Genomic DNA, 27,011 nt, shown 5'->3' on the forward strand with positions numbered 1-27,011 from the left:
TGATTTAAAAATTACCCCTATCCCGCCGCCCCTCCCCATGCTTCTGTCACTCCTAACAATGACATAGCCGGGGGGAGAGCGCAAGCAATATCTGGACCAGAGGCAGCATGAAGCCAAGTTTCAGTGACAAACAAGGCATCAGGTTTTTTTGACTGTAAAAAGTCATGAATGTGAGCCTTATTTTTCGGAAGCGAGCGGCAATTAAGGCTCCAGAAATGAAGGAAGTTGCCTGCTCCCGAAAGTAACTTCTCCTTTGGACAGGGGAGGTCAGAGGCCTTCCGGTGTGTTTTAGGACCTTGGCCCAGAGCAAAATGACAATTAGGGCAAACAAACCTATATGATTGATGTTTGGCTACAGCACAGAGAGGCGAGATCAAACATCGCAAGGACCACAAATCGTCAGCTGAGTATTTTAAAATATTAGGAACAGGAGCAGCTAGTAAACAGATCTTGCCGGGTGCTGGGCGCGTCAGGGCGCGGACGGGCGCAGACGGGCTTGCCTCTGGCACGCGGCGTGCCCGCTGCGCGCGCGCACTGTGCGCTTGCATCCAGCTGTTAAAATAGAAGCCGGAGCAAGCTGGGAGGTGCAAGAGGGCGGGGCACGTGACTCTAAAGGATTTAGAAGTAAAATTTTGGCAGCGCCATGTTGGAGAAGTGATGTGCAAAATAACAATTATAGAAAGTAGCAGCCAAAGTCAGGAACAAGCGTTCCGGTGTATTTCCTTTTAATGTGCAAGTTAGCGAGATTGTTAAAAAAGTTAAAAAGGTTACTCCGAATGCACGAGTAACTACAGAATGCTAAACAATAATTTTAAAAGCAGCACAGAGTCAAAACAAGGACGTCTTTAAGTGAGTAATCTGTACATTACCTACAGAATGCGTGCTTGCATCCGGCTGTTAAAATAGAAGCCGGAGCAAGCTGGGAGGTGCAAGAGGGCGGGGCACGTGACTCTAGAGGATTTAGAAGTAAAATTTTGGCAGCGCCATTTTGGAGAAGTGATGTGCAAAATAACAATTATAGAAAGTAGCAGCCAAAGTCAGGAACAAGCGTTCCGGTGTCTTTCCTTTTAATGTGCAAGTAAGCGAGATTGTTAAAAAAGTTAAAAAGGTTACTCCGAATGCTATATAGAAATAGTGTAAGTAGTGTTAAAATTGTATGTTTTAAAATACTTAGCTATATATTGTGCTGCGGCATACTGGAGGAAGTTTTGAGTATACTGTGGTATATACGTATGATAAGGCAATATATGATTGGCTAATGGCTATGTTTAACAAACATAAAATGCAGCCGTGTAGTTTTCAACTCAGTTTGACTGTGTTCTACGTTTTGCTGCGTTCTAGGTTAGGGTCTTTCTTAGATATAAGTAAGCACTATGTTTTATTTGTTTCATACCTATATTCACTTTATTGAAGTATTTACAGGTGGAGAAATTAATTTATATTTTTTGTATATGTATTTACAGCAGTTTTATGAGAACTGCGCCTTTTTTCAAATGTTTTAAGTAGCGCTGTAATTTGTAGGTATTACCGCGCTACTCTGTAGAATTTTTTGGGAAGATTTTAATATGTTAAAACTAGACATTACACTGTTGTACCCTGTATTTGTAAAATATAGGGTACTACAGTGTAGCTTAAATATTTTAACATGTTTTTGTATTTATTTACAGTATCGCTGTACTCATAAGGTAGTATCACTGTACTCCGCACATTTTTTTAAAGTATAGAAAAACCTAAAAATATTTGTCCCTACCTATTACCACTTTAACCAAAGTGGCAGTAAGTAGGGGAAAATATCAAACCTAATACTTTCACATATCTGAGTGTGAAACGCAGAAAATTGCCAAAGTGTTACTAAAAGGAACATGGCTACCTTTAACAGCAGTTTTGTGAGAACTGCGCTTTTTTTTAAATGTTTTAAGTAGCGCTGTAATTTGTAGGTATTAGCGCGCTACTCTGTAGACTTTTTTGTGAAGATTTTAATATGTTAAAACTAGACATTACACTGTTGTACCCTGTATTTGTAAAATATAGGGTACTACAGTGTAGTTTAAATATTTTAACATGTTTTTGTATTTATTTACAGTATCACTGTACTCATAAGGTAGTATCACTGTACTCCACACATTTTTTTAAAGTATAGAAAAACGTACAAATATTTGTCCCTACCTATTACCACTTTAACCAAAGTGGCAGTAAGTAGGGGAAAATATCAAAACTAATACTTTCACATATCTGAGTGTGAAACGCAGAAAATTGCCAAAGTGTTACTAAAAGGAACATGGCTACCTTTAACTTTTGTAAAGGCAGTCATTAGCCAATCACATAATGACTTGCCACTGCCATGTACCAGAGTGCTTGTGTGAAATACAGCAAACTGTGAAATTTCACTAAAATATTGCAACAATAGATTTCACTGAGATAAAATTCCTTATAACTTAAAAAAATAACTAAACAAATTAGATGTACTTCCCAAAAGGATCCTTTGCACACCATAATGTGTAATCCTGCCAGATTTCGTGTACATTTGTTCAGCCGTTTTTGTGCTACACAAGATACAGAAGTGTATAGAAAATGCATTGGTGGAAAAATGCGTTTTGGGGCCCCCTTTTATCCTTGCAACGCCTTGACCAATCATTGTGAAACTTTCCATCCTCAACTAATGTAGAAAAAGCAATAGGTGTGAAAGGTTTTGTGGAGATTGGTCAAACAGGACTAAGTTGTAAGCGACCAGAATTCAGAAAAAATTCCTATACCTTGGAGTCCTAACTATAACTATAGAGTGGCTACTGCTATATATATATAGCCACACACACGTAGACACACACACACACACATATATATATATACCACCCAGTAGCTTGCATTTGTAGAAAGATGTCGCCATTTTAAGGCCTTGGATACTTGGATACCAGACAGATTCGTTTGCGAATGTGAACAGAGCACAAAATTATATTGCGTGCCAAAAACCTGGTGATATGTCATGTATGTTTTTGCATGGTACTATGTAGAGGTCATTACAACGTCAAAATTATTTTATATATATTGGAAAATGCTTCACAGCTGTGTCTAAGACTGCAGCCATTTACCTGGAGATCGATTCCCCATATGATCGTGAGAAGTGATCGCAAATCTCCATTCAAAGAATTAATCAAATGCCCACAATATCTGGAGAGATGTTATCTAGGCTTGCCACCTAGATCCATGTCGACAGAGCACCGTTTTCCAGTTCTTGGTTTTTATTTCTCAGCCTGATGTGTTTTTGTAGTAGTAATTAATTCAAGTTACACCGAATAAATTGATCTGACAAACATGGTAACACCTGATGACACCAATTGGAAACAAAAAAGCTCTGGACTCAAAACATGGTATCCTGAATATAGCAAGGTAGATGGTGTTCTAGAATGTTCACATCGCAGTGGTCACATCTGTAAGCTGCAACAGGGCCAGCTTTAGCGCTGGTGGTGCGTAGTGCGAAAATAATTTTTGGTGCCCCGCACCCATGACTACCTCCTCGGATACTCACACTACCACCACGCAAAATTGCCCCTCTTCTCTCCAATAATAAATTATTGCTAAACACAGCGACCCCACCTGAGGTCAGCGCCCAGTGCAGCCGCACCAGTCGCACTGCCCTAAAGCCGGCCCTGTGTAAGCTAAAGCACAGCAGAGGAGGTGATGATCAAATTCCACTTACTTGAATTGCTGCTGTCCTCCTTGGTTCCGTCGAGAGCTCCATCGGGGTGCATTTGCAAGTAGTAGCCTTGCCTGCAGTACAACCTGGTCACAATACCCTTGAGCTGGGGGTCTGTAAGAGAAACGTAGTTTCGAATTAGTTCGAAGACCGGTGTATCGCTGAGCTGGCTTTCGCGCGTTCGCAGGTGGAAATATGAAGGGAGCAAATTGCGGTCTGATTTCTTTTTCTCCATTCTGAATATGTGTGTGGTGGGATGGAGGTTGGCGACAGAATGGGGAGTGGGAGAAAGATTTCCTGCAAAACTCCGTCAAACCAGTTCCACATCAGGTTTATCTTGCCTAACTGCATTGGAACAAGCGGAGGCAGAGGGTAGCATAGTCACAGTGTTGATGTGAGGTAAGATATTGAACACAATATATATCAGAGCAAAAATCTAAATCATTTATCACAGAATCAGGCACTCACGCAAAGTAATCTCAGGGATAGGAGGCCGAACAAAGAGAACAAATGTCTGTGATGGTCGAATGTCTATGAGGAATGTCCCTCTTTATATGATGAGGTTACTTTTACAGTCACACTGCCTGTAGAGTCCATTTTTGATTGGAAATAACTGTCTCTTAAAAATGGCCACTCTCCTGAGTGAATGTGAAGTCCCTGCCTGTGCTCTGACTCGATGAAGGTTTGCTGAGGAATGTGTGCTATGTGGATTATGAGGAACGTAAATGTTCTCTACAAAAGAATGTTAAAGGGCTGGTGTGTTTGTGTCTTTAGATAACGACAGTAAAGTTTGCCTGATTCGAACCACCTGGCAAATAGCAGTAGTTTGCTTTAATGATCAATTATATTACTCGAGCAAACAGATGACATATATAGTTTTTTAATGTTTACATCAGAGCGCTTAAAATGAGCAGCAGCTGCGTTACACACGTGCACATGAATTGTTTTGTTAAGCAAAGGGAGATAAAGTTATTTTGCCCAGAACTACTGGATGTCGAGCGCTTCTGTTGAGACTCAAACTCGGTTCCCCAGCTCCAGCGGTCGCCCGCTCTAGCCGTTAGGCCACATCATCTCCCACAACCGATCTGCATGGGAAACAGAATGCGTGCTTCGCCCAATAGGAAACAAATAGCATTTACACAACTGCATGTGGCATGAGTCTGCTGAGGAGCCTCGAGAATCGCGCCGCATGACTTTTTTCAGTACAAGCAAAGAATATGGAAATGAGGTCCCATGATGCAAATTTAGCTCCTGAATATTAACTTCTTGACAACCCTGGATCCCTGACTGCTTTTTGCCAGGGACGTTTGTCAAAGTATTTATAAAAAGTCAACAGTGCCTTATAGATTTAGACGTGCTATTTTAGTGATGTTTCAGAATCAGAGGAGACTTGATTGCTTTAAGTAAGGTCAGTGGTAGACCCTTTAGTGTATGCAAAACACTACGGTGGTCTGTTGGTGTGTACAGAATACATATCACTTAAAAAGTCTTCAGTTTCCTTAGAGCACAAGACTAACCCAATAACCAACAAATCTACAACAATTAACCCTAATGAGCAGGGTCGGATTGGTAAAGCGGGTACTAGGGCAATGGCCGAGGGGCCATTATCCGAGTTCCACCTGTGGGCCGCTTTTTTGGGCAGCTTGGGGGCGATTTGGGCAGTGTCTGTGATGTTCGGATGCTGCCAGCAGCCCAGAGGGTGCCCAAATGGCCTTCCTGGAGGTAGATGGGCCTGTTACCTCCGTTTTTACCAAAAGGGTGGAGATGTCACTCCCTTTGTCTCGCTAGACCAGCCCATTAATATATGAAGATTGAGAGGGGGCAAGGGGCCTGAGCAGAAGTGGTCTCACTTTTATTCATGTGTAGTTCACCAATGTGAACTAATCCATACATTTTTTTGTATCTAAGTGAAGATAAGAAAATATTCCTCTGTCAGAGACCCCCTCCCCCCTTCTTTTCATAAATCTTTGCCTAAGCATTGTTTTGCTGAAAGGCAATCCGCAAATGTGGGACACTTTTTTTGTGAGCCTGGGCCTATTTTTGATCCCAATATGCTATATCAATGCATTCACAACACAATAATTTTTTTATAAAGTTTCACAGTTAATTGGCTCCCTTTCACCACCACAGGTTCTGCTCTCTACATCCCTCCCTTACCCAACATCTTGTTCCACACTTCAGGATTTTATCCTAATTACTGTCGTTTCATACTAAAAAAAATTGCCTCATTTACTGACATAAATGTGGCCTAGGGATTTTTCAAGTAGATTACAGTGGCTGCTACAACTTTCTTTCCCCTCTATTTTTTTAACATGTGCTCACCTCAGTTACAATTTTATAGAACACAAAATCTAAAAGATACCAGATTATTTATCAATCTTTATTGAAATGGAGAAACCCTCCTGAAGAGGCCATCCTGGATACGCTCTGTAAATTGTAAAAAAAAAAGAAGAAAAAAGCAGAGAACTCTGGGTAGTTCTCAAGTTTAGGTGGAAAGCAGCTCCAGTATAGAGCACTCTCAACACCAGCAACACTCTGAATATGCTCACCTCAAATGTCTGCTTTTCTATCAAAGTCTTTAAGCGTAGGATTAGCACAGTACCATCCATGCTGAGATAGAAAGAGACAAAGGGCCATATGTAGCTAAATTATATTTACCGATTCATAAATACCGAATTTTACCGATTCGGTATTTATGAATCGGTAAATAATATGTAGGTAAACAATCGGTAATTATTACCGATTCGGTAAATATCGGTATTTATGAATAGGTATTTACCGAATCGGTAATAATGCATCCCTTCCCATTCATTCCTATGGGCCTGGAGGCCCATAGGAATGAATGGGAAGCCATTCACGAATTTACGAATCGGTAATAGGGGGAGAATATTCAAGGGTGACAGGGTGTCACATTGACACCCTGTTGCACCCCTGATTCGTACATGTGTGCACATGTGGTGCACATACATGCCCTAAGGGCATGTATGTCTGCCACATGGCACTTTTAAAGCAGCCAAATTTAGCTTTTTGAAAGGTATTCGTTATTTAACATCAACCTGTAGTTGGTGTTAAATACCGAATCCTTACTAATGAAATTCACTCACTTGAGTGCTCCTACATATGATCTAAGGATTCGGTAATTTACCGAATCTGTATTTTACCGATTCAGTATTTTACCGATCCCTTACCGATTCGGTAAATTACCGAATCCTTAAATCATGCCTCCTACATCTCAAATGCCTAAATACCGGTCGGTAACGGGATATTTACCGAATTTCGGCCGTTACCGACCGGTATTTAGCTTCCTACATATGGCCCAAAGTCTTTTGCAATTTCTACAGCAAAGTCCTTTCTATCTCGGCGTGGATGGCACTATGCTAATCCTACGCTTAAAGAAAAGCAATAATTTATGTGTCAATCTATGCCTGAAAGGGTTTTATTTTGACTTATACTGGGTGCTCCCTTGTGTCTGGACAAAGCTATACCTTTCTGAAGAGCTCTAATGAGAGCGAAACACGTGTCAGGGTCTGCTTTTATTCATTTCAGGTTGGCTAGGATGGTATTTTACCAATCCAAAGCTGTAATACTGTGCCTGGAGTAGTTAAAGGCTTTGGCCATTTTACAGCTCGGCATGGATAGCACTGTGCTAATCCTATGCATAAAGACTTTGCTGTAGAAATGGCAAAACACTTAGTCCCTTTCTATCTCTGCTTGGATGGCACTTTGCTAATACTACGCTTAAAGACTTTGATAGAAAAGCAGACATTTGAGGTGAGCAAATTTACAGTGTCACTAGTTTTGAATGTGCTCTATACTGGCGCTGCTTTCCACCTAAACCTGAGAACTACCCGGAGTTCTCTGCTTCTTTTTTTGCACGATTTATGCATCACTCTATGACTGAAAGGGTTTTGTTTTGATCCATAAATTGTAAACTGTAGTAATATTCAACAGCATTGGTTAGTTTTTGTCTTAATGCATTGCTAAAGAGTCTTCCTAAAAAGGTTCTTTTAGAAACTGACCTAAGAAAAACTGCATGATTGTAAACAAGTATGGGCAATGCTAATATTTCTGGCTTTACAAGATTGTTGTATAGTAAAGAGAAGCATTACTAGTAAATAGCATGGGGATAGATACATATTTGAATGGAAGCAAAGAATTGTAGATTAATATTGGTACAGGTTAAAAGGTCAGGTGAAAGATGCACTTTCAAGCCAAAACTAAACATCCAGTAGGTAAATGACTGCCCTCCTCCTATCTGTGCTGTGTCGGAGAAAAACACCATTGATGACCTAGTCATCTAAGACACTTTAATAGTATTACAATGTTTTGTGTGTGCCCTGAAAGTTCAAGCTCTAGCAGCTGGATAAATAAAGAAAATGATCAAGCTGTGTGGGTGGGGGATCACTTTTTTAGTGGAAGCCCACAACTTCTGCCCAATCAAACCATGTACCCCTGGCCCCAAACATGTGGGCAGAGCCAAAGCCTCTCTCTAGTGAGCCCCACGTAATTGTCTGGCAACAGCTGCGCTGTCAGGTTAGACCATAAAAAGGAGGTGTACAGAAAACACAATGTAGGTCAGACAGCAGATAATGTGTTGCCATACTTATCAATAAAGACTAGTGGGGAAGATGGTTCTTTTGAAGTCTTCTCTCATAACTTTATCACACCCTGAACCACTGCACACATTATGTAAGAGGGATCTTTTCTCACCCCAGCCATGATATTTGGAGGCGGAATTGAAAGCGAACGTAGCTTCAGGGACTCAGCTTCAGTGACAGCCACTCTCAGAAGGGCCGGATGAAGAGTGGGAGAAAATGAATGCCTGTCTGCAAGAAGGTGGGAAGCCATGTCAACATCAAGTCTGAAATGAATGCAAAATCTGCCTCACTGCCTCTGGCGGGAATAGGCAGCCTTTTTAATTAAAACAATCACTATCTCACAAGAGGTTTCAATTAAAGTCAATCCTGGCGGCGCATTGTTTACATCCCAGGTACTGACTGACAAAGGCTGAATCAGGTTAGACCATCTGAATGACATTATAGCCACACTTCCCTATCAATTTTCTTCAGTGTTTGAAAATGGAAAAATTGAACACTATAAAACCTATTCCAGAGGCTACTTTTGGGTTGGAAAAAATAACTTTATCTCAGTACTGGGGTGAATGTATGACATTGTTCTGCATTTTGTCCATCAATAGTTCTTTTTGCATTTAGAGCTGTGATATGGCAATCAAAATTCAGCTTCTCATCAAACCAAACGCCCAAGTTTTCAACCCTGAGCTTGGGCATGGGAAAAGGGCCAAGAGAGTTCAGCCAACATGCGGTGGCCCAGGTGAACGATTGTTTGCTGGGATAAGAACTTCAGTTTTCCTTGCTTTCAATTTAAGACAGTTGAGATCCATCAACTGGGCAACCTCCATGAGACAAGATCTCAATGCGGTAGCCATGTTAAGATTGTCATAAATCTGAGCCATAAACATATAGGCAGTGTCCGGCACACGTAGAGTTTTGAAAAATACAATCCCTCAAGCCACATTAATTTATCGAAATGTATTTCTTTATTGACTCAATTGAATCAGTTGGTTAAACCTCTGACCTAAATGAGCAGAGGTCTACCAGGGAGTGGAGGGGGTCGTACCCTTCACGGGCCCCGTTTCAGTCGCAATCTTCTGGGGGGCATATGTACAAGGGAATGCTGGAGCGTGGTGTTAAGCAAACATTGCTAACTCCATGCTCCGCCTTTCCCAAAATGCAGGGATGCGCCATCTTCACAAGAATGCAGCACATCCCTGTGTTTCCCCGGTGCTGGCGCTAACTCTAGCTGCCTAGCCCAGCGCCAATGCAGACACCATTGCACCATAGTGCAAGGGTGTCTGCGTTGGGGGGAATTATTGTGCACATAAATAATCAAAAATGCTGATTTGTAACTTCGATGTGTGCTGCGTTGTACAGCACACATAGAAGTTGCAAATTGTCATTTTTAAATGATTGTTTATGTGCAGGAAGGGACACCTTCCTGCACATAACAATTGCTCATGGCATTTTGCAGTTTCTAAGTGTGCTGCAGAATGCAGCACATAGAGAAACAGCAAAAACGAGGAGCAATAAAGCATTCCTCCTTGTTTCGCCATGTTAAGACCAGGTTTTCCCTGGTCTTAATTTTGGCACTGCCTCCTATTTACGCCACCCTTGTAAATAGGGGGCAGCATCAAAATCAATGGATGAAATGCCCACTTCAACACCCATTGCCCACCCATTTCACACTAAGTGTAGCGTAAGAGGGGGCCTTATTTACAAGGCGCTGTTAAGCCACGTTAAGTGGCTTAACGCTGCCTTGTAAATAAGGCAAAGCCCCTATCGCCACAGGAACATGTTAAAAAGTGACAACCCTGTGGCGATAGGGGCTTGTAAATATGCCCCTGAGTATCCCAGAGATACAGGAATCTCAAGTAGGCGCGCAACACCCATTGGACTCAAAGGGTCGTCCCCCCCCATCGTGTGTGGCAGCCCGGGATGAGACAGCTTCCCGGGCACACACACAGCCGCACCTGAGCACTTCACAGGTCTTTAAAAGACCATTTGCATGTTAATGAGGCCTTGCTGTTGTTTCACTCCTTCTAAGAGCCCCTGCAGCCACACTCTGCCCATTGCTTAAAGATTCAGCCCCCCCGCCCGAAATCAGCTCCTCTGCCTATTGCTTAAAGGTTCAGCCCCCCCAGAATTTTTTTCTTAGCCCCCCCCCCCGAAATGTGGCTCTAGTTGCGCTTCTGATCTCAAGTCCCAAGCCACATTCTGCTAGATGGCCCAATCATGGTTTGTCATGCCAGTGTGTGTGACCTCAAGAAATTTAAGTTCCTTGAAAATATTTTTTTGTCCCCATTTGAGGGAGATGTGGCCTTATTGAACCTACAACACTGAGCCCAATCCTGTCTTCAATTGATTAAGGGTTGTAGATCACGTAACCACATTTTATAGCAATTAACATTTCTGATAAACCGCTTAAAACTACCAAGAAACCTAGAATTACACTTCCAAAGATCACTTTCGATTTTTTGTTCCCTCTAGGCGCGGGAAGATCCAGTGATTTGTTCAGAACCAATAGATGTCGAACTGACGCCGAGCCTCTAACCGGGTTTCACACTTCCGAAATCCGTATCTCTCCTCCCTTGACTTATAATCGACCGTTTGGAAACGAGTTTTCAGTTTGCATTTTGAGAAAGTAGCCTTACAATTGACTGTACATTTTAGGGGGCAAAAAAATGAAGTCTTGACAGAAATGCAATGTAAAATTACCTTCGCCGCTGCGTCGACAAGACGCCATTTTTGTTGCTGACCAAGAAGAGAAACGGATTGGAGCTCTCGGGCTCCCTGGGTGGTCGAGGGAGGTTGATGCGGTTTCCCGACCCTTGTCAGTGGTGTCACGAGACAGGAACGCGCAGCTGAAACCTGCCCATCTGGTTCTCCAGAGTAATTACTGGAGTTGGTTAATGTGCGCACGTGGCCAGGTTTAACCAGTCACAAAACAAGTTCCCGGAGTGACTGCGGAGGACATTATATTTCATTTACTATGCAGCCTATAATACTGTGTTTTTCTTTTTTTTTTTTATCAAGTTAACTCGTTTGGTGGTACTCAGTCTCATTAGTGCAACTTTCATATAGTTGTTGAAAAATATCTGTCCAGTGATATTTATGTTTAACTGAGACATTTTACTTTTTAACTTTTGGTTTGTTGTTATGGGCCATCGAGCACCTCTGTCCTGGAGCAGACATATTTTGGGTCAGAGATTTAAAGATGTACTTACCCACGGTGTTGTCTTAAAAAGTGCATAAGAATATAGTACACATATACCCGATTCACCCAAAAAGTCATAAAATTACACCCACAGGCGTAATCTTATGCGCTTGTGTTGATGTACATTGTTTGGCAATTAACAAGCATTCCCAGTAGTTCCTGTGGAAAGCAGCCCCACTCACTGGTTTCCTGGTATTCTATTCAGAATGTCACAACTCTGCATTGGGGAAAGTATAGCTCGCTGAGCAAACAATTTTTTTTTATTTATTTCACGAGAAATATTTTTTACCCATAAGGATCTCCGGGGCATATTATCAAGAAATGGAGTTAAAATTATCGTTAAAATTATAAAGTTCTGGTGTCAACAGGGGCTTCTATGGGAATTCTCAAGGGCATATTATCAAGCCCATTATCGCCTCTTTAGCGACAGTTTTCTGCCGCTAAAGCGTCGATAATTTTAACGCCGTGTCTTGATAATATGCCCCTCCATCCTCTACATCCCCACCAAGTCTGTGGGTGATGAATCTCCACTTCCAGTCTTGAAGAGCATTTGGTCCAGCCCTTTGCAAGAGTAAAACGTTGACTACTAATAGTAGCAGCTTGGGAATGCTCACTATCTCAGGAGTTGGGGGATTTTCACTTACTGACAAGGGAAACCACATACAACCTCCCACCCCTAGTATGGGGTTTAGTACTGCTTACTACTACACACTCATGGTGAAGAAGTTTACAGAGTTGTAAATCTATTTACAGGCGATCAGTATCCTTTTCTGAATGGCCGTCAGGTGTAAATTCAGGTGTAAAGGCGTTCATTCTCCACTTGTGCATCCCAACTATGGAACAAGCTCCCTGTCACCCTGCGCCACCAGCTAGACCTCCTTTCCTTCAGGAAAGCTTTGAAGTCTCGGCTGTTTAATGTCCAGTAGCTTACCTAGTTCCATCTTTGCTGTCCTTCTCACACTTCAGCGCCAAGACGCCTTTGGCATTCGAGCGCTTAATAAGCTTCTTTATACTTTATACTTTAAATTGAGCTGTTTACAGAAGTAAATGTAGTTTTATTGGCGTAAATGGCCTTGTGAGTAGGGCCCATATTGATTTGTGTACAGAAACCCAGCAACCTAGGGAGGAATCGCGGTTGTATATCATTTGTGAATGGGTCCCAATTTTCCCTTTGAGTTAGGTTTCAAAGGGAATACGAAAAGTGTACTTGAAAAACTCTTTTTTTTGCCTTTCTAGTATGGCTGCATATTCCTAATTTGCACTTGGTTTTAAAGTTGGAATGGGCACCTGATGAGACAGACTACAAATCCCCATATATAACATTTGAAAATTTTAATGAGGAACTTTAGAGTTGCCTTTGCATTTTCTCACTCTTATACACTTTTCTAGTCTCATTTTTCCCACAATTCTTTATAGAAAATACAAATATGCAGGGTACTTTTTTTTTGTTCCTTCATTCTGCATGCGAACCAGAAAGACGACATTGATCCAATGATTGTCCATGCATACCACCTCACTTTAAAGGTCTTGAAAGGCTTATATTAAGCACCTATGCATGCAGGTAAAATGATAGCACTTGCCCAACCACCATCGGAGCTCTTGTACACATCGACACAACCCACACGGATTAATAGACCTGCATCTAGACAACTATGCACACAGTCATCACCGAGAGGGCATGATGGGCGTACACCGGAGCACCCATGTAAACATCCAACAACAACGATTGGTCGGTTTGGTTTTTTGGATGAGCATAGTGACTGGGAGGATACAATGCACAGTGGCCCTCTCCCTTTTGCCTTTCCAGCCAATCTAGGGGATTTGTTTGTGACTGCACTGATGTGTGCAAGCATACATGATAGCTATTGGTTGGCCAACATCAAAGCACATACACGCACCTCCACAAGTTATGCCCTTTATTTGAACGACCATCTCCAGTGCTCCGTTGTACTCCTTTGAGCACCAGTCTGTAAAGACACATCTGAAATGACATAATGGACATACTTCTGATCGTCTACTGAAATAGCCTTATGGGATAGAATGTAATGGGCTTCTGGTAGAGTTCTGGTACACAGAACTTAAACCGAGAAGATCTGATTAACCAATGCGTAGAGACACCACTTGTGGGACTTGGTTTTCCCGTACTAGAGCTCCCAAGTACGCAGGCACTAATGGTAGGGCTTGTAATTCACCAGAGCTCACAGCCATTTCTGATAGGGCTTGATTGGCCCACAAAAAAGTACACAGATGCAAAGGATCCACCAATGCAACTTATTGGGTGCACACTAGAGAGTCCATGTAGATAGCACTAGGGTCTACCTTGGAGGTCCAGTGACCGCAACCAGTTCTGACAGCACTTGATGGATTTACATCAAAGCACACATACACATATGCATCCTATGTGGAATTTAGCCTCCACAATAGTTGGTCATTTGGGCATTAGAACCAAAAAAGACCACAAATCTGCAGTCTGAAGCCACAAACCAGCTGTCCATTATCGGCCGATTCTTATATCAGGTTAGGAGGCATGCGGGTGGTGGCTAAGAACCTGGCCCTTCATACAGCTTGTCTCTGCGACCTACCCAGCCCCTATCCTGAAAGCTTGTATACTATTGGCAGCATACAATCTGAGGTGTTTGTCAAGAACTGTGGAGTGTCTTGGAGCTACAGCATACCAATAAGCTTTAAAGCAGCAAAGCCGCAGATTAAATTTTTGTGTATGCCAGGTCTTATTTAAGCAGGGGTTTCTAAGACAGTCTCATAGTGACAAAGAGTTCAGTGAAAGAGTTCTACTCTCCCATGCAAGCCTACATTTCTGGAAGCACAGACATTAGAAGTCAAGTGTTAACTGAGACGTGCATTAAAAAAAAATATTTAAAATGTTCCACTAGCCTTTCAATACCCGCTCTCCACCACTTGTATGGGATTTACTATTGCTGATTTCTTCACATTCATGGTGGAGAAATCTGCACAATTACACCCTTTTATGCCTGCCAGGAATCATTTTGTGAAATTCAAACAGAATAGGGAATGGAGAGGAATGGAGGCATATTTGGCAGTAAATATAAGTTCCAAGAATATTTTATATTTTAAGATACCATTTCAAATTTCAAAATTTGTACATGGAACACGAATGAAATAAAGTATAGGCCTCTGAGTTGTATTTTGCCTAGAAAGTGTTAATTCTGTTGTGGCCTGTTAAGCCAAGCATTGGAGAAATCACACCTTTCCTTTCAGAAACACACACATAGTTTACAGATGAGATTGCATGGGCAGAAAGGTTGCAATATACAATCAGAATAAATGGGTCATGTTTACACTCCAGTTGTTGGTTGTTTCATTTTTTGCTTCTAAAAAAGGAGCACAATAAAGGAATAAATAGTCAATTTAAAAAAAAAATGTGCATGTACTACACTTATGTCGTTTTTAAGTACTGTAAACAAGAGGAGTTTTACATACTGGTGGTTAATTGAACGTACTCTGACAGCTGAGCAATACTCGCCTGGATTTGAGCACGTATTACGTATACTACGGTGACGTCATCAGCCACCATTTTCACGGAACTACAAGGCATATGTATCAAGGCCTTTTGCCATTTGCAAACGGGAAAATGCCTTTTGCGATGTGTCAACCCAAAAGGGCATCGCAAAATAGGGAATCGCAAAATTTGCGATTCCCTATTTTGCAATTGCATTTAACGAATTGCAAATTGCGATTCCTTAAATTCGATGCATGAAGCACCCAAGTTGTGCAATTTTGGCATAAGAAATCGCAAATTAGTTTGCGATTTCTTAAAAAATGTACTTTTTTGCATTTTTCAAAGTGCCATGTGGCGCACATATGTGCGCCACATGTGCACACATACATATTTCAGGGGTGCAACATGGTGTCCTTTTGACACCCTTGCACCCTTGAAATTGCATTTGCAATTTGCGAGCACCTAATGGGAACTCTCAAATTGCGAATGTCTTCCCATTCATTCGTAAGGGCCTCTAGGCCCATAGGAATGAAAGGGAAACTATTCCTTAATTGCGAATCACAATTTGCGATCCGCAATTAAGGAATAGTAAGGAATCGCAATTAATATTGCGATTCCTACATACATTCCATTTTGCGAGTCCTTAATAGCGATTTGCAAAAAATCGCTATTAAGGACTCACAAAACGGGTTTTTAATACATATGCCCCTACATTTTGGTGGCTTGAAGCGCAGACAATTGACTGTGGTAATTCGCACATCACTTCCATAAATATGTGCGACACCGCCTCAGAGCGTAATATATTAAATTCACACGCTGCAGACAGTTCACAATTCACAGCATCCTCGGGGCATACGTATTTTATGCATATTTGATATGGCAGTCATAAACAGTAACAAGACACACATTCACATGATTTATACAACATACGGTATAATATGAGCACCATAAGAAAAAGTGGCAGCAACCTATAGGGAGACATACAAGAGCGTCGGGGTGGCTCTCTATTTTAATCAGAAGCATTTCAGCTGCGAACTATCATGGGTAATAACTGCGAGATGTACTTTCATAGCAACGGCACAAATGTCTTTCATAGCTAAAAAAAAAACCACAACAACGTCAGAAGTAATGTTTGCTCTTGGGTATCACACTGACGTACTGAGGGGGACAGATACATATAAGTGACAGCTTTAGTTGGCGTCTGGACAGATTCAGAAGGATTTCAAACGTGTTATTATGTTGTATATTAGGTCTGACACATTTCTTTTGGAAGAGTCCGCTAGCAATTCTAAGAATCCTTTTTGTGACTCAAATGAAGCTGGAAATTCTCTGAGTTGTGAGGAACAGAGCAGACCATGTACTGAATTCTGACATGTACACATAAACGTAGACATAATCACTGCAAAATCAACAGGTCTGGCCTTGACAAGATGGCACGACCGTTATTACTTGTTTTAGTTACTGCGAGCACATGCCACAACATAAAAGAAATCAGTAGCACTCGGGAGGCATCCGTCATGACGAATATCTTCAAGCCTTTGTAAACCCTTAGCAACTGAAAACAAGCCTCTGGAGGAAGTATACAGGTCTCGAAAACGCACCACCAGGAGAAGTTAAAGAAACGGCCACACCGGGAGCCCACCAGAGAAAGTGCAAGGCATAAGTAATATAAGAAGAGGTGATCATCCTCATGGAGCACCATATGGATGATTCCCACCCATGAAGGAGCTAGCTTCTAAACCAGCAGCTAGTTCATCTCTGATAAGAATACACGTGTCCACACTAAGAACCCTTGGCCCTGAAGAAGACCTTCCATTAAAACATCGTTGAGGTCCACACTTGAAGGTCGAAACGTGTCGGTGTACATTATTTTAATGTCAAGAGACTAGTTGAACCATCAGCAAGTGCACATAAGGCACAGATTAGTAAGCACAAGGAATGGCGCTACCTTAAAATGTCTATGAACATCTCTGACCCTACCAGGACATTATAAAACACCAGTACTTGAAAGCATTAGAGGACATAATGCCATTAGGTCCCAGTACACAAGAATAAGGACACATAACACTGTTTTTGAAGCAATGTTCGTAAAAGCAATGTTTGTATTTTGTGCTACCATGAAGCAATAACGATTTAAGTCACAGATGTATTACAAATTGTCTTGTCATCATAAAATGCTAGTCATTAGCGAATATGTAATTTAAGTTGATGAACCCAGTCACAAAAAAATGTGGGTTCATTTGTACCACTTGTTTATGTTAGTAACATTTGTCACTTGTCTACATGTTTTGATTGAATGTCAACACAGCGACGTGTTTGTATATATAAATGTTTGTCTTTGCTTATTAAAAACCAAAGGAAATGATGGACGGAGTGTTGAACATTGCAAGCACTCACCCCCAGTCAACTGACCTGTGTTTAATCCATCACCGTTCTTTAGCCCACTCTGCCACCCCAGTTCAGACATGGCCATATGCAAATCAGTCTGACCCTGCGCCTCATGGGAACAGTCCAGCCCGAACTGCCAAGCCATGTCTTCACTGGACCGGAAACAAGCTTCCTAGAACCAGTTTCTGGCATTTCAGCCATCTTCAGCCAGGCTTGCTTGAATCCAGTGGCAAAGTGAGCAAGGGACTCACGTCTGAGCATACCCTGCCAACTTATGGCGAACAAAGCAAAAACCAAAGGAAATGATGGACGGAGTGTTGAACATTGCAAGCACTCACCCCCAGTCAACTGATCTGGGTATAATCCATCACCGTTCTTTAGCTCACTCTGCCACCCCAGTTCAGACATGGCCATATGCAAATCGGTCTGACCCTGTGCCTCATGGGAACAGTCCAGCCCGAACTGCCAAGCCATGTCTTCCCTGGACCGGAAACAAGCTTCCTAGGATCAGTTTCTGGCATTTCCATATAAAACTGCATGTCAGCGTTTTATCTTTCAAGTACTAGAATCTCAAGAAATCAATTGATGTAAAGTTGTTGAAACCACATTAGAACATTACAATGTTGAGCTCTCAATTAAAAACAATGGAGTGCTCCGGACTTCTAATGGCCAGTAGAAGCCCAGAGCATCAACATTTGAATATTTAATAAAGGGCTCACGGAGCCCGATGAGATTTCAACCCCCTTGAGCTCCGTGCGGCTTTTGTTTTACAAATTAGAAAATTCTGCCCTCTAGAGGTGGAATGTTCTAAAAGCCTTAGAGACATCATTAGCGGGCTCTACCTGCCATTAAAGGCCCGCTTCCTTGTTAAAGGACCCTCACTACGGCAGGCTCTAAGGCTATATTCAAACATCTCCGGATGACATTAGCATAGAAGGTGTGGAATAATTATTCAAAGAATTGGGGTTGGGGCTTATGTGTTAAGGTAATGAACTTTATTATTTTTGTGTTCTGAATTGCTAAAGAAATTATAATTTCGGTCACATCACAATGAATTAGCAGTACTGCTAATTTCCTATGCACGTATTGTGTATAAGAGCCCCTTGATTTTGGGGGTGAGCCAGAAGAATTTCCTATTCTACTTGGATATCTGCCCACTTTATTTCTGACTGTGCTGACCATTGGGACTTGTATACTCTGGATACATTTTCTTCTGAGAGTCTTCATGGTATACACTCTGTATTACTTATTTTGAATTTTTGTAATAACATTTTTAAAATGTATAGATCTAGAACTCAGTTATTGAGTGGGATCTATTACTTAATGAGCTGCTTTGATCTGCTACTTTGATGTTCAAGGAGGTGCCATACCGTAGGGACACATTGCCTCCTGAAAGTGAGATTTAACACCCTCTCAGATCCAGTAAACTGTGAGAGAACTAAAGGAGGTACATTTTGAGATGTCTAAATTTTGGAGCACAGTTTTGCTCCTACACTGACACACAGTAGTTTAGAGTGTTCAACCCCATTGCCCTAGTTAGCTCCTTAAAGGCACAATCTTCCAATTCCCTATAAATCATGGCTGCTGAGATGAAAAATACACATCTCATCACCAACTCAGCAGCAATAGCGGATTTGACTTTGAAGAAATATATTAGACTTTGTGATCAACATAATAAATCTAAGAAAGCTGTTAGAATTGAAGAATGGATTAAGACAATGCATGCATTTGCCACCAAGGAAAGATATACATACAGAGCACTAAATAGGGAAGCTGCATTTAAAAAGAAATTAGGATTTAATGAAATGTTTGTTGAATAAAACAGAAATTGAAAGAACTACCTAATAATTTCAAAGACCTTTAAACACTGCGTGCAAACAGAGTGTGCTCTGGTTGCAAGCACTTGTTACATCCAACCTATAGGATGCTTTACCTCTAAACTATTGTAACTCAATCACTAATAGCAAATTGGACAAGACAGTTTGGGAGGATTTACAGCATTTAAAGATGGTTTGACTTGGATGTGTTACAGCTTTTTTGATGTGTTTAATTTTGCACTTAAGATTCTATTTTTCTTCTTCATGTTTACAAACATACTGTCTCTTTCATATGAAAGAGCTACGCACCAAGGATTTCAATGATTTTTGGGAAAGGTGATGGTGTGACTATGCATTATAAGGAATAAAGTACCCCCTGTAGTACATGATAAGAATATTGCAATCGCCTCAGAGTTCCAAAACCTTATTAACGGACTTGGCCTTTGGCCTCGTTCCTCTACACAGCCATGGAACTCCTCAATGATTTTCAATATCCTTATAATGTACAACACAGGGAACTTTAGCCCAGTTATTATCCAACTCTTTATTAGTCTTTCCAGTCTTAGAATGCTTACTAGATATATATCTACTGTGGTAATATTTTTGAATGTGTAATGCTTTAAAATATAAAAGAAATTAAAGGAGTAAAACGTAGGAGGTAAGTACTGTGCTCCATGTGCCACAGGGCTCAAGCTGCACCTCCCTAAAGAGGCTAAACATGGGCGAAACCTGTTTCGGGTTGCTTGACCTTTCATTCACGAGGAATGTGACCCCTCAGTTTGAGCTGGACTGGTCCTGTCTGAGCAGGTTCAAAGATGATTTGCATGTAATTGGTCTATCTCTGTAAAGCAAACACTGACAAGGACAATAGGTCTGGGTTGCATTTCAAGTCCAGAATAAAACTTTAAAGAAAAGCCTGCTGCAGTGAAACAAATGCTTGTGTACGCAACGCATCAGTTAGCTACATAATTTAATGTGTGATGATTCAGAGTAATTTTGAAATGTAAAAAAAATCCATTCATGTCTACGCAAGCACTCCAGGTGATCTTGGAATTAAAAAAAAAACTAAATAGCATGAGGTGAGAGAGAAATACAACTCTAGGTGAAGCCAAAGCACTCCCTGTGTATATTTTAAGGAACTGGATTGATGAAAATAGGCCAACAGACAGCTATGCTGCCAAGTCAAACCTAAAAAACAGGAAGGACTGGAATTCAGCCCAGAGTAACTGCAGCCTACTGAGCTAGTTGGTGCAAGCGTTCAAGACATCACTAATATTTTTTTTTATATAAGACTCCGAGGCATCTACGTGGGGAATCCTTGTACCATGGGAATTCAAGAATTTGAGTTTCCTGTAGCACAGCTGAGCCTGCCAACTTTGAAAACATTTCTCATTGTGTGAGAGAGGAGGCGTGGCCTCTGAGGGGCAACGCCTTGAGATGCAGGTGGGCTGTTCAGCCCACCAGAGCCTGAGCTGCAGTGTGGAACCTGGAAAGGCCTGAATGCCTAAGAGGCTTCTGAATCCACCTACAATGTTTTTGGGGGGTAAAATTAATCTGTAATTGAGTTTATGAGGGCACACCTGCCACATATGAGCTGGAAACCCACTCTCAGTATGTGTTTCCAACTCACCTGAGCTGACCATGTTACATAGGTCATTTACCGGATGATCATGGGAAGAGAACAGTTATCGTGTGACACACCGAGGCACCATGTGATTTGGCAGGTCTGTATATCGATTTTATGAACTGATGATTGTCTATACCTAAACACTTTGCAGCATTAAGCACCCCCTTGTAATTTTCCTGCCTTTCCTATCACTTAAAAGCATTTAAAATGAGTGTGCTAGAGCCCAGGAGGGGGTGTTGTTTATCTTGCAGAGGGATATGAGAATGTAGGGGCAAATGTCAAAAATAGCATTGTCAAAATGGCTTTTATCCTCTCTGTGCTCAGAAATGATAGCATTGTCGCGTTTGCCCTTAAACGCAGCGCTTGCTGATGAAAGCAGGCCTGGTCGCCAACATGGTTTTGCACTGAAAGGATGATGTCAAAGGTAGAAAACATGCTCTCCATTCGAAAGAGGAGAGCTAGTCGTGGAACAGCAGCATCCATTGTCCCTACCGAGGTGGAACGTTCCTCCTTGCCCCCACCTCTTCCAACCTCTGCCAGCATCAGTGAAACAACAAAGGCCCTGAATGGCTTCGAGTTGAACAGCATAACAGAGCTCCTGGGTGATGCCTGTTCTAGAAAGAACAGCTTTTTTTTTAATCTCTCGCGTCTGCATGCACATCGCCCCTTCCTTCTCACACCTTAAGAGACACTGAAAACAACGTAGGCAGCAGAGACCATTACCCCAACAGCCTTTCTCAATGGGGTAGGAAGCTGGACTTTCCAAGTCAGGGTAGGTCTATTTAGGCATTCAAAATAAGCATTGGTGGTATACAGTTTGTTGTTGCTGCACCAGAAAAATTCCCAGAACCTAGGCAGCTGTCAATCACGCCTTGCACCCCGGGATACATTACTCTCTTCTACATGGTAATGGTGAATATGTTGAATTATACACTGGCATGCATAAACACCTGAGAGGATTTCTAACAAGGGCTCCCTAGTGGCATCATATTCTGCAAGTACATGGGTGCATAGTCACACAGATTTTTCATTCTCAGTGCCCATACTTTACGTGAAAACTACAGACATTAAGGGCCTGATTATGAGTTTGGCGATGCGGGAGTGGGCAGCCATGCAGGCGGTCTGCTCCTGCACCGACAAACCCACGTATGGCCCGCGCACCAGATTACCGGTTTCCTAATGTCTGGCGGGCTTGCTACTGTCGGTCCCACAGCGGTGCCTCTGAAAATAGGCACCACAATGGGAACACCAAAACAGTTCCTGCACGGCATAGACTGTAAAGTCCATGCCGTGCAGGAACTGGGGTGCATGCACACAGGGGGGCACATGTTGTGGCCCCTGCAGGCACCCCATTGCCCTGTAGTAACCCTTCATTCCTCTGTGCCATGGTTTTCATGGAGGGGGAACCACAATGAAAACTGTGGCAGAGAGGAGACTCATAATATGCTTGGCGGGACCGCGGTGGTCCAGCCAAGCATATTGCTGCCTCAAGACCGCCGCGCCACTGCCAGGGCACAGCGGTTTCCTTGTGACTGTGGCCTTGCGATGGCGGTCCGACCGCCAAAGTTGTAATTCGGTAGTTGGATCTCCAGTGTGGCAGTGGCTGGACTGCCACTGCCTCGCCCCCCGCGAGTCAGGTGGTTCTTGGACTGCCAGACTCGTAACTAGGCCCTATGTGTAGTACATGAGGCCTCCATTGTCAAAGGCTCCTGCAGGTACTCTTTTGTTACTGTTGGACATCCACTCTTACTGAGTGCATGTCTGAAAGTGACTCTCCTTCACCCTGACCATGTTTCCCCGCCCCCTACCTTTTTTCACCCACCCCCGCCCCCCTCCCACTCACGGATGTGTTACCACCCCCAAACACCCCTGCATTGTGTTTTTTTACATGTTGCACAGCAGTGCAGGCAGCTATGCAACACAGCTTAAACAAAAAAAAAAGTGCTATGATGCGGTCAACGCTGACCACGTCATAGTGCTCTTTTTTTTAAACTTTAAGCCATGGAAGCTGTGCATGCTCTACGACATGGACACAGAAAAGGCCCAGGAGGATTTTGAGGTAAGGAGGAGGCGATGACCAATTGTAAGTAAAGAAACAAGAATGATGTGGGAGCCAACCAATGGTAAGGAAACATAAGTAAGGGGCGGGCTCTAAACATCTTTAAGAATTAAAAAAAAAACAATAGCTTTCGCAGATTGTGCATGCGCGCTGTAGGTGAAACCTAAAAAGGAAAGCACATGTACAAGAAGTAGCCCAATAGCTGGGAGTTCTGTAAAGCTATGCTTGCCTAATAAATATATCACACCCTTACTTTACTGGGACATTTGAGTTGTCTACAATGTCACTTGGAAGCTAATAGCACTAAATATAATTCTGTTGATATCTAATGTCTGCTGGGTTTGATGAATTACGCTGAGCTGATGACGGCTGCTGCCGATCATCGAGAAGCCCAAATGCACCTACCTGAGTAAGATTGATGTTGCTCCCTGTCATTAGAAGTTGCCCAGAGTGGATACCACGATTTTCTTGGAAATATTACTAATTGTTTTTAATATCGTTAGAACAATCTAGATTAATCTGTGTAGTTCAAGAAGACAGTATGACCATATTATTTAATTTCACTAATTTCTGTGGTAGAACTCACACTCTGACCTATGTCACACCACAGTAACTCCAGTAGTCTATTAGTTTCTGGGGTTTTTCTGGGTTTTTTCTTTCAATTCAATTGCAAAGTTAGACTTTTGTCCCAGTTTACCTTTGTGCATCAGGCCCATTGTGTTGATTTAATTACCATTATAAAATGCAGCACAAAATGTGCGCTGCGCTTCGCAAACATCCATGCAACCCTTAGTAGATAACCCCCATGGTCACATATAATAACTTTATTGATCTAGCGCACATCTCCTGCCCGCGTTACTGTGCTTACCAGGGAAAAGTGACCATGAAGGATCCAAGCACCTAGACAAGTTTTACGAAAAATTCTGTAAGCACCTAGACAAGTTTTACGAAAAATTCTGGATTACTAAAACAGGTTGCAGCAGAGAATATGTAAGATGCAAACCAGTGCTATAACTTAATATAAATTAAATCATCAGATTGTAAAAATAAATTAGGTTTGGGATGTGGGGTGAAAATCAGTGCTTCACGTGACTACCCTTGAAAGAAATACTATTAAGCACACATAGGGGAATAAAGAAAAAACGGAATATGTGATTAACTGCTAAAGTCATAGTTTCTTAGCGGGTGGGTAGCATGAATTCCCTTAGTTTGAGTCACTTGGTACCTCTGTTCACTTTGAATGTTAATGAACCCACTAACTGATTAGTTGGTTAACCAAAATAAGGGTGACTAAAATGCTATGAAGTGCATTGGGCAATCTTTCTTTTTTTCGGATTTGGCTGCTATATCCAAAGTTGTGGTTATTATTAACTGTGACACACATTTGCAAACAACCACATTGATCTTCAATTCCTATGTTTTAAATCCATTGCTGATAGGATGAGTAAATATTTATATTCTGTGAAGCGCTTCGACGCCTCGTCAGGGGTAGTAAGCGCTATATAAATGCAGTTACAATACAATACACTGCTTTTTCACATATATGGTCTATAAATATATGGCATCTCTCTGAAATGTTTCAAGAAAATGACTGAGTGATCCAAGTGGAAACATGTCAGGATATTGTGTCTGTTCGGGGTTCATTCACAAGACATTAAATAATGTTTTAGCACATCAATGGTTGAATTTCGCCTTTCAAAATGGAAAGTAGAATGCATTTCCATCACCCTTGCTAAGTACTGCCAAGTTCTTGGCTGAGTCATCATTATTTCAGTCCCAGTGGGCATCCCTATATAATTCTAAATTACTGTATTGAAATCCAATCCATTTTGTGTTTCTTTTTCACATCGCCTCACCTGTAACTATAATACTGTTTATTTTCTGATCACGTTTCTAAATAAAATTGCTTAGTCTTTTTCCAAACGTGGTGAAAAGAAATGAATATAGATTTTAAGGGGGTAGCTGAATTTCAAGCATTTAAACCACGAATTAATTTTATTTTTCATTCCATCTCTGAGACACTCAGTAAGAATTTGAATGAGACATGTCTTCTCTTTGCTCTTGAGCTAAGCTTCATAGGGAGGATAAACCAGAAAGAACCATAAAACAATTAAGCCTTTGCACGTTTTTTATTATGCTTACAAAATGTGTGAATTTTGCTTACTTTTGTTCTGTGAAAGAGTTTTTTGAGGATGCAAGTGAATTTTTTTTCGCATCAGTCGCCTTTTTAGGTCTAGGCTAGCGAAGGCTGCGCTTGTGCAGGCTCGCTCGCGAGATTTAATGTTTTTCAGAAGTGGGGCTTGAACCCGCCCCTCTTCTCCCCTCTTCTCCATTGGCTGGCATCTTAAATGCTGGTCAGCCATTGGAGAAGAGCTTTGTCTCTCCAAACAAGCCCCGTCTTTTTTGGATTTGGGGGCGTGCTTTTTCGCTTCTTTCTCATTTTTTACTCCCTGACCCTTTTACGTGTGGTGCGCGTGTTTGTTTTTGTTTTTTTTACCGTCGGAAGGTTCGGCCATTTTGTGCGCAGTCGGAACGGAGCGGGACGTGGGGTCGCCTCTTCCTTGCTCCAAGGCTGATCTCGGCATTTCCTGGCGCTCGAGGACGCGCGGCAGATAAGTATCCGGACTCTGTCTTTTCCTTCTTACTTAGAGAAGAAAGATACAGTGTCCGCTTCTGCTCTTCCACTTCAGCTGCCTCCCCCCCACTCTTTCCCCTCCTGCTCACCCCTCTCCAGCAGTGTTTTGTACAGCACCTTCGACGCACACAGGGCCGGCTTTAGTGCCTGTGGCGCCCTGTGCGACAATGCTTCAGCTGCCCCCCTCCCTCTCTTTCTGTCTAGCAGTTCTTCTCTTACTGAAAACCTTGACTTCAAGATGGGGTTCTCACTCTCTTTCCTCTACTTTCTTTTATTTGTTCCGCTGTGAAATGGATCCAAAAAAAAAAATAATTTTTGCTGGAAATGTCGTATTGGGTGGCGTAAGGCTGGGTGGCGCCCTATGTAGCCTGCTAACGTGATCCGGGGTTCGCTGTTAAGGGGCATTGTTCCATCGGTAAACATAGGTAGGTTTTACGCATGCACAGAGCGCCAGCGATTGTGGCTCCAGGTTCTTTCGAATATGTCCTTCTCGACGCCCAGCACGGGCGGAGATATTTTCATGACGTAGGGTCATGCCGTGTGGCTCGCGCCAGTCCAAGTTCACCTCCTGCTCCAGTCCAATCCACAGTAGAGTCCCGGGTCTCCGAGGGGTGGAGGCTGCTCATTGTCAGGAACCGGCTGGGGCAGCAGTGGATACCGCACCAGCAGGCAGGTGAGTGCGGGGCTTCTGTCAGGAAGGAGCCTGATGGGTGCCGGTGTGTCCAGGGTGCACTTGTGTCCTCTGTGGGCTCCCCACGGAGGGTCCCGCAGAGGTAGCCTGAAACCCCGGATACCTCTTGGCTCACCCCCAGCCTAGTGTACTTCTTTACCTGGGCTGAGGGCCCCTGCATTGATCACCTGGAGGAGGCACCGGCTCAAGAAGGCTGGGATTTGTTTCGACTGACCCCAGGAATAGACTGATCCCAGGGGGCTAGCAAAGACAACAGGCCGGCTGCTTATCCACGACCCTGCCCTTTCAGTGACTCCAGAGAGGGACTTCACCCAGCTGGCCTTTCTTATCAAGTGACTCTCAGAGATGGGCCATGAACTACACCTGCCTGGCCCTCCCAAGTAAGTGACTCTCACAGAGGGACTTCACCCTGCTGGGCCTCCTAATCAAGTGACTCCCAGAGACGTACTTCACCTAGCTGGGCCTCCCAAGTAAGTGACTTGCACAGAGGGGCTTCACCTACCTGGGCTTTTGTTTTCTTGGCTTTGTTTTCCCTGGGCTTGCAACTAGTGCACCAATCCTGGAGGTACTGCAAAGTGTGGATTGGAAAACAAAATGTGTACTGCGGCTCTGCGTCCAGGGATGTGGTCTTTTTACCATACTGCTAACGTTTTGTAAGGATATCAGCAATGGACATTGAAATGGGACCATTCAAGGCCCCTTTCAGGCAAAAGCACTCACTGATTTCTGAATAGTGAGTGTAAAAGCGTTAAGGTAACAATGTTGTTCCTGCTTGCATTTCACATGGTTTGCTAAATTTGCATTCCCCTATGAGTGTTTGCTTTTTCCAGGATG

General features: G+C 42.5%; 1 protein-coding gene across 2 annotated transcripts in view; it reads right to left on the reverse strand.

Moving 5' to 3' along the window:
* FGF14 (fibroblast growth factor 14) overlaps nucleotides 1-27,011 on the reverse strand; it is a 1,410,348-nt gene that overhangs the window by 399,713 nt on the left and 983,624 nt on the right. For both annotated transcript variants that reach the window (XM_085622269.1, XM_085622270.1), the window contains exon 2: nucleotides 3,695-3,805. In XM_085622269.1, coding sequence (XP_085478395.1) covers nucleotides 3,695-3,805 — 111 coding nt within the window. The remainder of the gene's footprint in view (nucleotides 1-3,694; nucleotides 3,806-27,011) is intronic.

The sequence above is a fragment of the Triturus cristatus genome, chromosome 8 (genome assembly GCF_964204655.1).
Source record: "Triturus cristatus chromosome 8, aTriCri1.1, whole genome shotgun sequence".
NCBI lineage: Eukaryota > Metazoa > Chordata > Amphibia > Caudata > Salamandridae > Triturus > Triturus cristatus.